This window comes from Macaca mulatta, chromosome 7 (genome assembly GCF_049350105.2).
Source record: "Macaca mulatta isolate MMU2019108-1 chromosome 7, T2T-MMU8v2.0, whole genome shotgun sequence".
NCBI lineage: Eukaryota > Metazoa > Chordata > Mammalia > Primates > Cercopithecidae > Macaca > Macaca mulatta.
Window position 1 is genome coordinate 46,387,220 of NC_133412.1, and position 12,555 is coordinate 46,399,774.

At 51.5% G+C, this 12,555-nt stretch overlaps 1 protein-coding gene across 1 annotated transcript in view; it reads right to left on the bottom strand.

Annotated features, from left to right (window-relative positions):
* Positions 1-12,521, bottom strand: part of ANP32A (acidic nuclear phosphoprotein 32 family member A) — a 39,797-nt gene extending 27,276 nt beyond the window's left edge. Inside the window, exon 1 of the mRNA NM_001260818.1 lies at positions 12,322-12,521. Coding sequence (NP_001247747.1) covers positions 12,322-12,375 — 54 coding nt within the window. The 5' untranslated portion in view covers positions 12,376-12,521. The remainder of the gene's footprint in view (positions 1-12,321) is intronic.
* Positions 12,522-12,555: the final 34 nt, after the last annotated feature.

The window sequence follows — 12,555 nt, forward strand, 5'->3', positions numbered from 1 at the left end:
TCGTGTGAACCCCGTGGTGGTGGGGATGTGGGGGGCAAGTCAAGGAGCGGATCCCTATACCCCAGCAGATTAAATCCTGCATCCTTCTTTCCTATTTCCTGGTTTCTCTGCTGCATTTTCCTCTAGTTTCCACTTAGTTACTTCTTTCTACCTGCTGTGAAGCTCTGCACCCTGCTCCATGGGGTAGTTCCCAACTGTGCTTTAGAGTCCCCTTTAGAGCTTTCTAAAAATACACGGACTGGGGCAACACCCTCAGAGACTGATTCAGTTCAGGCAGAGCCTGGGTATTGATTCAGATGCTCTCCTGGCAGTTCTGATCCACAGCTGGGGTTGAAATCTGCTTTACTAACCACACACCTTCTTCCCTCCAGTGTATGTGCTATGCTCCATCACCCCAGCTCCACCACGGGAGCCAGACACCACCATCCTCTATAATCACTCTCCCCTACCCAGCCCAGGATGCAAAGACTGGATTCAAGAAATGAAATTTGCTACAAAAATACTTACACAGCATTTATACAACTCCTTGCCTCATTCTGGATGCTGGGCACACAGGCCATGTCAGTGGACTCCCCTCACCCCTCCATTCAGTTATACTACTTAGGCCTGCCTGTGAAGCCAGTGGCTAAGGTGACAGTTGGTTACATAAAGTGAAGATGAGTCCCTCTTCCAGATGCATGGTCCCTGAAGAAATCTGAAAGTAATTCCTCTAAATTTAGAATGACAGGCCCTTGCCTCCACCCTATCACCCCCTGCACACGCACATGCATACACACATAGTTCTCACGAATTCTATAGGAGGCAGCAGAATCCAGAAACCCAGGGGTGGGCACTACTGGCTGCAGAGTCCCAGCACAACTTTGCTGAAATCTTTCAGCAAAGAGACTCTGCGGGCCTCTCTTTCAAGCTTCACTGTGTACCTCTGTCTCTGCCCTTCCAGCCCACATATGCTGCCTCTTACCTGTTCCCCACTCCAAGATAACTAGGAGAAAGCCACGTTCCCACCCACCCTGAGTCTATGGCTGATGGAATCCTTATCATAGCTACTTCTTGGCCTCTCAGGACATGGGCAGAGAGAACCTGGGGATTTATCAACGTGGGAGCCCAGGGGTGACTGGAGGGGACTTTGGTGGATCTGTCCACACAGCCTAAACAAAGAGTACCAAGCTGACACATGGCAATGGAGCCTTGATTCACCAAGGATCTCGGACAAGCTAGCTTATTATATTAAAGGGGGACTGTGAATGTCCCCCACCCCTACTCATCACACGCTAGGGCTGGAGAGATCTTAACAAGCAAACAGTGTCTGGGAAGGTATGAGCATTTCTTTTACAGAGTGAACTTTAGTAACTGAATTTAAAATAAAATGAGCAATTAATTAGAACAGTCGTCTCTTATGTGGACTGCCCAAGACAAACCACTGGGATGCAAGAATTTCAGGACTTCTTAAGATTTTTAAACGCAGCCTTTTTAATTTATATTTTTGGTGTTACATTTTATAATGTACATATTTATAGGTAGTGTATGTGAATAACTGTAACTGCAAGATAGACATACTGGGGCTCAGGTTCAAATTGTTTACTGGTAAGGGATGTGATAATGAGAAAAACGTGATGACCAGCGACCTGCGAAGTATGCATCACCCACCCAGAGGCAACTCCAATCAGAAACTCACACCAGCATGGGTGGGGGTGGGGGTGCGAAGGTGTGGGCTTCGTTTCAGTGGCTTCCCTGCTTGATGTACCAACCGGTAGGTGGTGAAAGTGACAAGAAGGTGTAAGTACCGCAGATCTTTCTCTCCATCAGTACTTCTAGAATGCTTACCATGTGCCGGGCACAGTGTGGAGCTCTGAGGACTATAATGATCAGCAAAAGCAAGTCCCTCAAATCGTGCAGTGTACCCACAAGGCAAGGGGACAGAGATGCTAATTAAACACTCATAATCTGGAATATGTAGTTATAAACTGAAGCACTCTGAGGGAAAAGTTCTGTAAGAGTTTTCTGGCAAAAGAACTAGATCTAAACCTGAGAGAGGAGGCTGGAGACAGTAAAGATGACTAGATGCTAACTGGATACAGTGGCAATCTCCGTGTAGTGCAGATTTGCAGGAATGAGAGGTAGCCGGGAAGGCCCAGAGAGGGTGGGGCAAGGGAACAGATGACAGGAAGAGGCCAGCAGTGGCCAGACCATGCAGCACCTTGTTGGTCTTTATTAAAGATTTGGGACTTTATCCTAGGAACAATGGTGAATTTTAAGTATGGGGTGACATGGTTACATGTGTGCTTTGATAAGATCATTCTAGTCGAAGGTCACAGCATGGCTTCAAGAGGACTAGACTATGATACAGGGAGATCAGTGGCAAGCAACAGAGCATGTTTTAAACAGACAGGACTTGTAATGGTGATGGATGGAAAGAGGATCATGAGTGTGTGTGTGTGTGTGTGTGTGTGGGTGGTGGGGGGCAAGGGACAGAGGACACGGGTTCCCTTTGGACTTAAGAGTAGGACACTGTTGGAGCACCAAGGTGGAGACATCAGGTGGGTCTCGAGCTTACCCAAGCAGTAAACATCAAACCTCAGGGAGCAGCACATAGTACCTGCAGCTGTCAGTGAGGGAGGGCAAATTTCCCTTTGGAGAGAATACAGGATAAGAAGGCCCAGTGCCCACGTTTGACTAAGTCAGTACTTCATGGCTAAACAGGAGAGCAACAGGACACCAGAAACTGAGGAGTGACTAGAGCCGTAGAAGACATACCAGAGAAAGGGAGAGCCAAGTGGGGAACATCTTTCATAAAGTCAAGAACGCTGAATCCCGGCCAGGCGTGGTGGCTCATGCCTGTAATCCCAGCACTTTGGGAGGCCGAGGCAGGTGGATCACTTGAGGTCAGGAGTTCGAGACCAGCCATGCCAACATGGTAAAACCCTATCTCTACTAAAAACAGAAAAGTTAGCCAGGCGTGGTGGTGCGCACCTGTAATCCCAGCTACTTGGGAGGCTGAGGCATGAGAGTTGCTTGAACCCAGGAGGTGGAGGCTGTAGTGAGCTGATATCACGCCACTGCGCACTCCAGCCTGGATAGAGCAAGACTCTGTCTGGAAAAAAAAAAAGAATGCTGAATCCCGCCACTGAGACATCATGCAAGATAAGAAATGAAGGCTGTTGGGATTCTTGGCACTATCTGGAAACAAACCAGACTTCACGGGGTGGAGTCAGAGAGGTGACAGGGTGGAGAAGATAGACAATTCAGAAAGTTTAGGGAATAGGGAGACGAGTGTGATGGGCAGTAACTATAGCACAACACAGGATCAATTAAGGGAGTCTTTGCTTTAAGATGGGAGAAGCATCCCCAGCTGGAGAAGAATCCAAAGGACAGGAGTGGCTAGGTGCCCAGGAGGAACAAGGGAACTAGGCAGGGGTGGCCAAGACAAAAGGACCGCTGAACTGGGAGGGATTAAGGCAGGTTCAGCCTCACAGTTGCTTAGGAAACCAGGAGGTTTCCATTTTCTGTGAGGAGGATGTCCTGGCTGGGAGGGAACGGGTGGAGGCCTGAAATAGTTGCTGAGGGCAGTAAGAAGAGCTACCCAGAAGAGGGACGAGTCGCTTTATCCTCAGTAGAAACTACCCAGAGTCCAATATCATGACTGTAGTGAATTCCTAGTGGGAAAAAGTAACTTCTGGTAAGTTTGAATCTCTGGCTTCTAAACCTCTTTTCCCATTGAAAGAAATGTCACTTTTTTTATGTAATTTGTCTGTGAATAATATAAGCTGGTTATTTTCTTGAGACAGAGTTTCGCTCTTGTTGCCCAGGCTGGAGTGCAGTGGCATGATCTTGGCTCACACTGCAACCTCCATCTGCTGGGTTCAAGCGATTCTCCTGCCTCAGCCTCCCGAGTAGATGGAATTACAGGCACCCGCCACCACACCCGGCTGATTTTTTTTTTTTTTTTTTTTTTGTATTTTTAGTAGAGACAAGGCCAGGCTGGTCTTGAACTCCTGGCCTCAGGTGATCTGCCATCTTGGCCTCCCAAAGTGCTGGGATTACAGGCGTGAGCCGCTGCGCCCAGCCCTAAGGTTTTGTTTTTTTTTTTAAGTGAATACCAGTTATGGTATTCCAGCTATGGTATTCTAATGGCAACAACAGCTAACATTTCTTGAGAGCTTACTGTGTGCCACCCAGTGTGGCAGGCACTATTACAACCTCATTTTGCTGAGACAAAAAGGGAAGGTGCCCTGAGAGGGGCATACCCAAGTGCCACAGTTGGAAGTAGGGGAGGCAGGACATACCCCCACGCAGTCTATGTGGGGAAACCGGGTGCACTGTCCTCTCTCCACAGTCTACCCTGACCCAGCACACAAAGTGTGCAATGCACTGAAGGATGGGTGCCCTGGGTGACAAGAGTGTGGAGAAGGGGCTAGGGGAACATGGCTGATGGGGGGCCACTGGCACCAGGAACTTTGGAAGGCACCAGTCTGGGGTAGGAGCCTAGGATTGAGTCCTTATGCTGTGAGGTCTGCGGGGAGAGGAGCAAGACAGAGGAGAGCAGCTGGAGAAGATGGGGTGGGCTGGTTTAAAACAAGTCATGACTGACCCTCAGTGGAGAGGCCTCACAAAGTTACCAAGGGCATATCCATCTTTTAATGGCTTTCAAACATTAACAAGTAATGAAACTAATTTGTAGGTCCAAGCCAGTCAGTTTTCTTTTTAATGAATAAAAATATTTTACATGTAGTAAGAGAGGAGTGTGGCGTCGGTTTTTCACAGAACACAGGAATGCATGTACACAACTGATAGTGGTGTAAAATGGATTTCTTACTATTAGGACCAGAAAGTTTGAAAGCCACTGATCTAATTCAACACTCCCATTTTAGAATGGAGAAAACAGAGGCCCAAAGAAGCCAAACAACTTGTTCAACTTAGTTAATAGCAAAGTATCCAAGTCTTTAATAGTTGTCCGGTAATTTCCTTACCAAACCAGAATCTCCAAATGTAAATACCTCTGGGAAAAACAGCGCTGACTTTAATCCACATTAGAGTAAATAACAGTGGAGTAGTAAGTAAGCTGATCTTTTAGATCTGCTGCCTGGAGCAAGTTTTGGTAAAGGAAACAGTAGCTGAATGAATTCAGGGGGCAGCTGTGGAGCTAAAAACAAAATAAATCCGAGGGAAAGCAGGGGGTTGCAGGGTGTGGCCCAGCACAGGGCTTGGTATGGTAGAATAAAGGGACGTCTATCTTCTTTAGAGTCTGTATATCATCAGGACAACTAGTTCTAGACAAGGAGGCTGCTTCCATGTCTGAGAAGGTGGCTCAGGGCCATGGTGCTTTGCTCATCTAGTTTCAACAAATTTTATTAAATGAGAAGTTCTGAATAACAGATGCCTTCACAAATCTCTGTCCCTGCCAGACTCCATCTCTTTAATGAAAACATCATTGTTGGGTATTTATCATTTGTTGTATAATTATATTTCAAAGCAATAGAAGATTCAGAGTCAGGTCCATGTTTCTCTACTTGAAGGCAGCGGTGCTGGGGGACTGGGAGAGGGTAGTTCCTAGGAGACCAGAGAACTAGCTAGAGCAAGGGATGGACTGCCAGAACAAGGAGGAGGGATCCTGGTGGCAAACGTTTCTAAAGAAATGCCTCTCTGGACACCAGAGCTATGAGCCTCCTCTTAAACTAAGTTAGAATTCAGGCCAGACAATTGGACCACGTTCACTGGGCCAGGGCCCAATCACCAACAAGCTCCCTGCTCCTTTCCTAAGTGACTGCACCAAAATAGAGAAGGCATGAGATGTCTGAAGAGTATCCTACACAATTTCCAGGAAGTTTTTAATTTCAGTGTGATGTAATTAATTTGGACCCAAGTTCTGGGATGGCCAGCTCTGAAAGCTCAAGCAGGTGTTTTCCAGTGGTACTGAAGAAGGGGGCCAGGCGCACTGGCTCACACCCGTAATCCCAGCACTTTGGGATGCCAAGGTGGGCAGATCACTTGAGTCCAGGAGTTTGAGACCAGCCTGGTCAACATGGCAAAACCCCGTCTCTACAAAAATTATAAAATAAATAAATAAAGGAAACAAGTCTCATACTGCTAGAGGAAAAGAAAAAAAAAAAAAAGAAGGATGGCCAACTGTCTAAGTCTAGAGTAAGTCACCCTGAGAGGCTGGTGGTGCAGCAGCAGTACGAGAGAGGGAACTGGGGTTGTGGTTTGCTGTCATAACACAGGCTGCCGTTACGGGGACTAGAATTTGTCCCCTTGAATTTATCTCCTCCTTCCCTTGACCTGGCCAATTTTATAACCATTCCTTCTGTTCATTAGCTCAGGCATAAGAGGCTAGAGGGAAAAACTGTTCTGAAACTCAAAGCCACTATGCTGCTGGTTCATTCCCCAGGAAACACACATGGTAGAAAAGCAGCAGGCCAAAAACTAGAGATTCCAGGATTATCTGTTGTTTTCAAAGATCTGTGCTCTGAAAGGCTGATGTCAGCCACTGGGGCCCCACCTTTGGTTCAAGCCTCAAAGCCCTAACTGTTGCAATCCAAAGCTCCTTCTGTCTGAGATGACATCTAGAACCTAAGAGTGACCATTCAACTACAAGATACACAGAAGGCTTTGACATGTTCTGGGTACACAACGAAGAATTTCAGTTGGCTATACAGAACTCTAGATGAGAAGTGCTTCATATTAAACCAGTAACAAGGATAATTTCTCTTCCTGTGGAGGTTCCTGGGTTGAGCCTGATTTCCACTAGGCGCCAATTACTTAAAGGGCACAGAACACATAAAAGGACTTAAAAAGACCCTGAGAGTACCACCCAAATATATGGCTTGCCATTTGCTTAAACAAAGCAAAACACCAGATCCCAGGAGCCAATCTACTGAACCACCTTTTCACCAAACCTCTTCTGCAAAGGAGACAGATAGTAAACTTCATCAAGAGCCAAAATTGAGAACACTACATAGGCACTTTTACAAGAGAAAAATCTAACACATTTCCACAATTCTTTTATTGATAAAGTTCAGAATATATTGAGTACTTTTTTTTTTTTTTTTTTTTTGCAATGAGATCTGCTAACGAGACAAGTGGATTTCTTATTTCGGGAGGGAATAACATCTCGTCATTGGGATTCAAAGATAGTGTTCCATACCATCAGACTGACTGCAATGTTTGTATGTACAAATAATTCTTAGCTCATGGCTGTACAAAAACAGGGAGCTCAGTTACAGTTTGGTGATCGCTGTGGTACTCCTGTGACTAGGGGTAGAGCCCAGAAATCCACATTTTACATGCCTCTCACATGATTCTGGTAATGGGCCATGGATCCAACGGACTATCCAATCCTCGGAGTCTCTGTCCACTGTCCACCAAAGGGGACTGTGGTTTTGCAGTGCGAGAACCCAGCTGTGCCACCTACCAGTTGCTCAACCTCTCCAAAAATCAGATGATTCATCCTCACAACAGGGATGGCATTGCACTGCTTGGCCTACCCTTAAAGAGTTGCTGGGATGATTAAGTGAGATGATCCATGAGGTGTTATGAGTATACTATGTCCCAGATACTAACGACATGCCAATTATGTTGAGTTTTTTTTGGCTGCAGATGCAGACTGCCTGAGCAGCTCCTGCTTGTCTTCTCCTTACTCAAAACGTGTCCCCCAGCACCTTAAAGGCCAGATCCACTTCAATCTAACCCACTGTGATGTGCTAAAGTAAACTCAATGCATGGCTTCATAAAATGATAATCCAGAGCCCCTGGTCCTGAACCTCCTGGCCCTCTAACATCTTCAACTAGGATGCTATCCACTCTTCATTTCAGCATCTTCAATAATAGAAAACTCATTCTCTTTCTAAGGTGGCACCACTCCAAAGCTGGAGAAGTAAAAGCTCTTCCTTACGGTATCTTAAGAAAAAAGGGTGTTTCAAAGGAGTGTGTAGAGGTTGAGTATGCAGACTGGCTGAGTTTGAGTCCTGGTTCTGCCACTCCCTGGTCACATGACAACCCCTGTATGCCTCAATTTCCATATGCACAATAATGATGATAATAATACTTACCTCACAGTGCTGTTGTGGGGACTAAATTAGTTGATACATGTAATCCACTTAAGAAATGTGCCAGACACAGCGTGGCTGCTATGTAAGCATTAGCTAATATTGTTATTATCCTAAACCATGGAGGAGCTCAAAGTAATGCCTGGAAGCACCCTGATATGTCTCGGAGACTAACACTGTCATATAGACAGCATATACTGAGAGTCATATCAAACCAGTTTTGTCATCATTTACTGATTAAATGGAATTATTTCATTTTACAGGTGAAGAAACCAAGTTTCAAAAAGGTGGGTTAAGCTCACCAGTCCAAGGTCACAAGGGCAGGTAAACGTATCCTACCTCCTTGTGGCAGGGGGAATTCAAACCCAGGTCTGTGTAATTCCTAAGCCCATCTTCATCATGGAGCCCCCCAGACTCCAAACTATCAGCAGCAGAACTCAACTGACTATGACCATACGGGAACTTCAGGCTCAATTTTCTGCCTGTGAGTTCCTGGTTGGCTTGCATAAACTGGAGTTAATACCACGCTACTTGAACCCAATTAGGCAGTAAGTCAGCCTGGAAAACATCATGCGACGTATTCCAAAGGTCAAAGTAAAAGCTGGCTTCCAAGGCAGTCTCTGCTGGACACTGCCATGAAAGTTAGTCTCTGCACAGATACCAGAGTTCAGCTCGTGAGGTGCTTAACCAGCACCTAAATACCGGCTTTTAAAAATTCTCAGAGACGCCAGCACCGGAGGACCCGACACGACGAATTGCCTGGCTCCTAAGTCAACAGCCGGAGGAAGGCGGTTTACTTTTTTCAAAAGCAAACCTTCATCCCTCTCTTTCGGTTTAGGACCTCATTACTATTGTAGCTGTCTTCCCCCAGGCAAAAATAAAAGGGCGAAGGAGCAGGTTAAGACCGAGGAGGGTTCCCCTAGCCTGCAGGGCGCTGCAACATCCACCTGAAACACGGAGCTCGACCTACCTTCCCGGAGAGCCCAGCCCGGGAGGGCGTTTCCCCAACGGATCGACAACTCTTCCCTCCCGGGGAAGAGGCTGCTGTCCTTGGCTTCAGTCAGGGCCACTACAGTCGCGTGCGCGACACCCTTCACCCCCGCCAAAAGAACCTCATGTTTAATGTTCCCCTTACTCTATCACTTCCGCCGAAAGAGCAAACACCAGAGCGAACGGTTAGTCCTTAAGGCCACATTTAACTACGTCTGAACGCCTGCAGGAGGAACAGCGAAACCCCGGAGAGGAGGGCGTGGGAGGCAGGGAGCGCGTGGGGGGGCACTTGCACAGAGGATCGTCGTCCTCCCGGCGCCGCGGCCGCCGTGACGCTCCAGCACAGCCTCAGGCCGCTGGCGCCGGGCGGAAACCCCCATCGGGGCTCAGAGCACAACTGGGGGTCCCCAATGCCGGCTCCCCCTGCCGCCTCCGCGCGGGAGGCCGTCGGGGCGATGGCGCAAGACTCCGCTCCCCCCGCCCCCCACAGCGACAACAGCCACGGTGACAAAATGGCAGCCCGGCGCCCGGCAGTCGTGCCACAGGCGCGCAGGGCCCTGGCGGCGGCTCCTGCCCCCCAGTAACGCCTGGGCGCCCTTCGGGCTCAGCCCCTGGCGGGCCTAGCCGTTAAAATAAATAAACAAACAAAAACAAATAATAAAAATAAAACCTGGAGCTCGAAACCAGCCCGGGAAGCCACAAGGCCGGCCCCGCGCGTACTGCACCCCCACCGCCCGCCTGCCCGCGCCCCGCGCCGCATGGAGCCCGGAGCCCGCATTCCGAGCCCCGCGCCCCGCGCCGGGGAGGAGGGGCGGGGCGTGCGGCGCGAGCCCCGGGAAACATGGCTGCTCGTCCTATTTCGGCGTCGCGGCATGGCCACCAGCTCCCGGAGCCCAGTTGGGAGAGGTGCCGAAGGTGGGTGTGTGGGGGGCCCGGGAGCAGCGCGGCGGGGAGGGGCGCAGGGGGCGCGCTCTGGGAGCCATTTGTCTTAAGAACGTTTAAAAAAATACAGTTCCTCCTCCCCCACCCCTTTTGTCCCTCTTTCGCTAGCTTTCTCCCCCACCCCCGCAAATGTGCAGAAAGTGCCCCCTCCTCCGCCACCCGCGCCCCACCCCGCCTCCAGGCAGGGGGCAGGCGTGTGGGCCGCGAGGCTGGGAGGCGAGGGGGCGAAGCGTGAGAAATCGCTCCCAGAACGGCGCGGTGCGCTCCCCTCCCCAACACACACACACACTCGGGGAAGTTTAAAGAGCCGGTTCGACCCGCTTTCCGGCTCGCTCCCGGGGGGCCGGCAGCGTCAGTCGGGTTCGCCAGGCCAGCCGCGCCCCCACACCCACCCGCGGCGACCCCGACCCCGCGCTCGGCGCCCTTCCCCCTCCGCGCAGGGGGCTTCCGGAAAGTACGCGGGAAGACCGCGGCCCCGACCCCCTCCCCCATCACCACACCCAGCCCCCAAACGCAAGGCGCCGGGTCCCGGCCAGGACGAAAGCGGCCGGAGAGAAGCAAACCAATGGCAAATAGTGCGGGGAAACTCCGGCCTCCTCCGGCGGCGCCCCCTACTCTCCCGCGACCGCCCCCTCCCCGCCCTGCGCGCCATAAGGCACTCGCACGTCTCCAGTCCACAGCTGCGTTAAGGCGGGGAGGGGGTAGACAAAAAGGATCTTGTTTTCAAAAGTCTCACTCAGGTTTGGGGGGAGGAACTAGGGAAAAGAGGAAGCGAGGCCTGTCTTCGCGGGGATTCGGGTTTAACGGGCTGGAGGAGCGACAGGCCAGCGCACGGTGCTGCCCAAACTCCCAACTCCGTGGAGCTCGGGCCACCGAGACTGGGGGCGTCCTCCCGCCAGCGCGTCCCCGGTCCCCCCGAGGGGCCAAGAGGGGAGTTGGCCGGGGTCTCCGCCCCAGAGCCGCCAACTCGCCGAAAACACTCAGGTTTGAAAGCGAGAGGGAGGCAGAAATAAAAACCAGCGTTCGAGTCACCCACCCTCACCTTCCCCCTCCTCGGGGGTGGGCTTTCGCTCGAGCCTGGCGATTCCCACCCGTGTAAGTTTCCTCCGGCTGTGCTCCCGCCGCTGCCCAATCAATAACGGCGGCTAGCGGGCAAACTCCCATCCTAGAGCTGCGTGTTTGCCATGCCCGCATAAACGTGGACCCAGCCAGTACCCACCACCGGCGCCAGCTCCGGGCAGCTCGCGTCCTGACAAAGTTTCCCGTGCCCATTTATTAAGCAGGCGCCGAATGGCTGCCGACGAGCCCAGCCCTGAGAAAGACGGGCCGGGGGTTCGAGCTGGGGGACACCAGGGCCCAAAGGCTGGCATCTTGGGGAGGCCGGAAGGAGCTGGGGCGAGGGGGGACCGGGACGTAGCCTTTGGGCAACTTGCACCAGCGATCACTGGAGGCAGGGAGGCGCGGGGATTATCTGTGCCTTTGCACGTTCGAAAATCCCTCCCCCTCCTTCTAATTTATCCTCCCTTCGGAAGGAAAGGAAGAAACATCAGCATCTGGCCCGAAGGTGGGGTGGAAAGAGTGAGGGAGAAAGAGGAGGAGAGGAAGGGAGGCAGAGAAAGGGAGGGAGGGAGAGAAAGGGCGCGTTCACGAACACTACAAAGTTACAAATATGGCTCCCCCGTCTCTCGCCTCATCACTGCAAAGAAATGAAGACGCACTTTAAACTCCAGCCATTCCCAACTCCGCTGCAGCCCCCTCCCCACGCGCTCTCCCCGGGGCCCTCGGCCCACATTTATCAGAAACTAAACCGGACTCGCGAAGCCCCAAACTTATTGTGTGTGCGAGCGAGCGAGCGAGAGAAAGGGAGGGGGGAGGCGCGGGAGGGGGGCGGAAGGGGGGATACATTTATAAAATGTAAAACCCCCTTTTTTTGTTGTTAAATTCAGGAGGCAGCCCCTCTCCTCCTCCTCCCTCGTTAATCTTCCCCCCAGACGGAGTCACGGGAGCAGCGATCTGCGAGGGTGATTTCGCCTCATTCTCTCCGACCCAAACGCGTGCGCCCGCCGGCCCCCGATGGGTGCACACTCGCACGCACACTCTCGCACCCACACTCGCACACGCGGGAGCACACGCACAGGTAGTCACACACCAAGGGCAGCGGCGGCGGCAGCCGGAACATGCTCGGATGGCATTGCAACCCCCCAGCCTTGCCAATTCGCTTGCAGTCCGACCCCCAAACCCGCACCTCCCGGGCGCCCCCCCCGAAAAAAGTGCCTCCCCCCAGCGCGCACACACACACACAAAGTAGGAGAATGGACCGACAGAGATATTTTTGGCAAATGCTCACATCAGAGGGCGTCCTGTTCCGCAGCTCTAAATGAATCCGTCTGCCCATCTCCATCTCTCGCGCTCTCTCTCTGCAGAGGCTCCCGCGCCGGCGGAATTCAATCAATAAACCCCGAACCCACGGCCGCGCGTTTTAGGACTTTGAAGGCTCAACCAGCTCCGCTCGGTTCTCGAGCCCCCAGCACCCGCGGCGCACACTAACCTGATCGCCGTGGAGGCGGGATCTGCGGCCCCG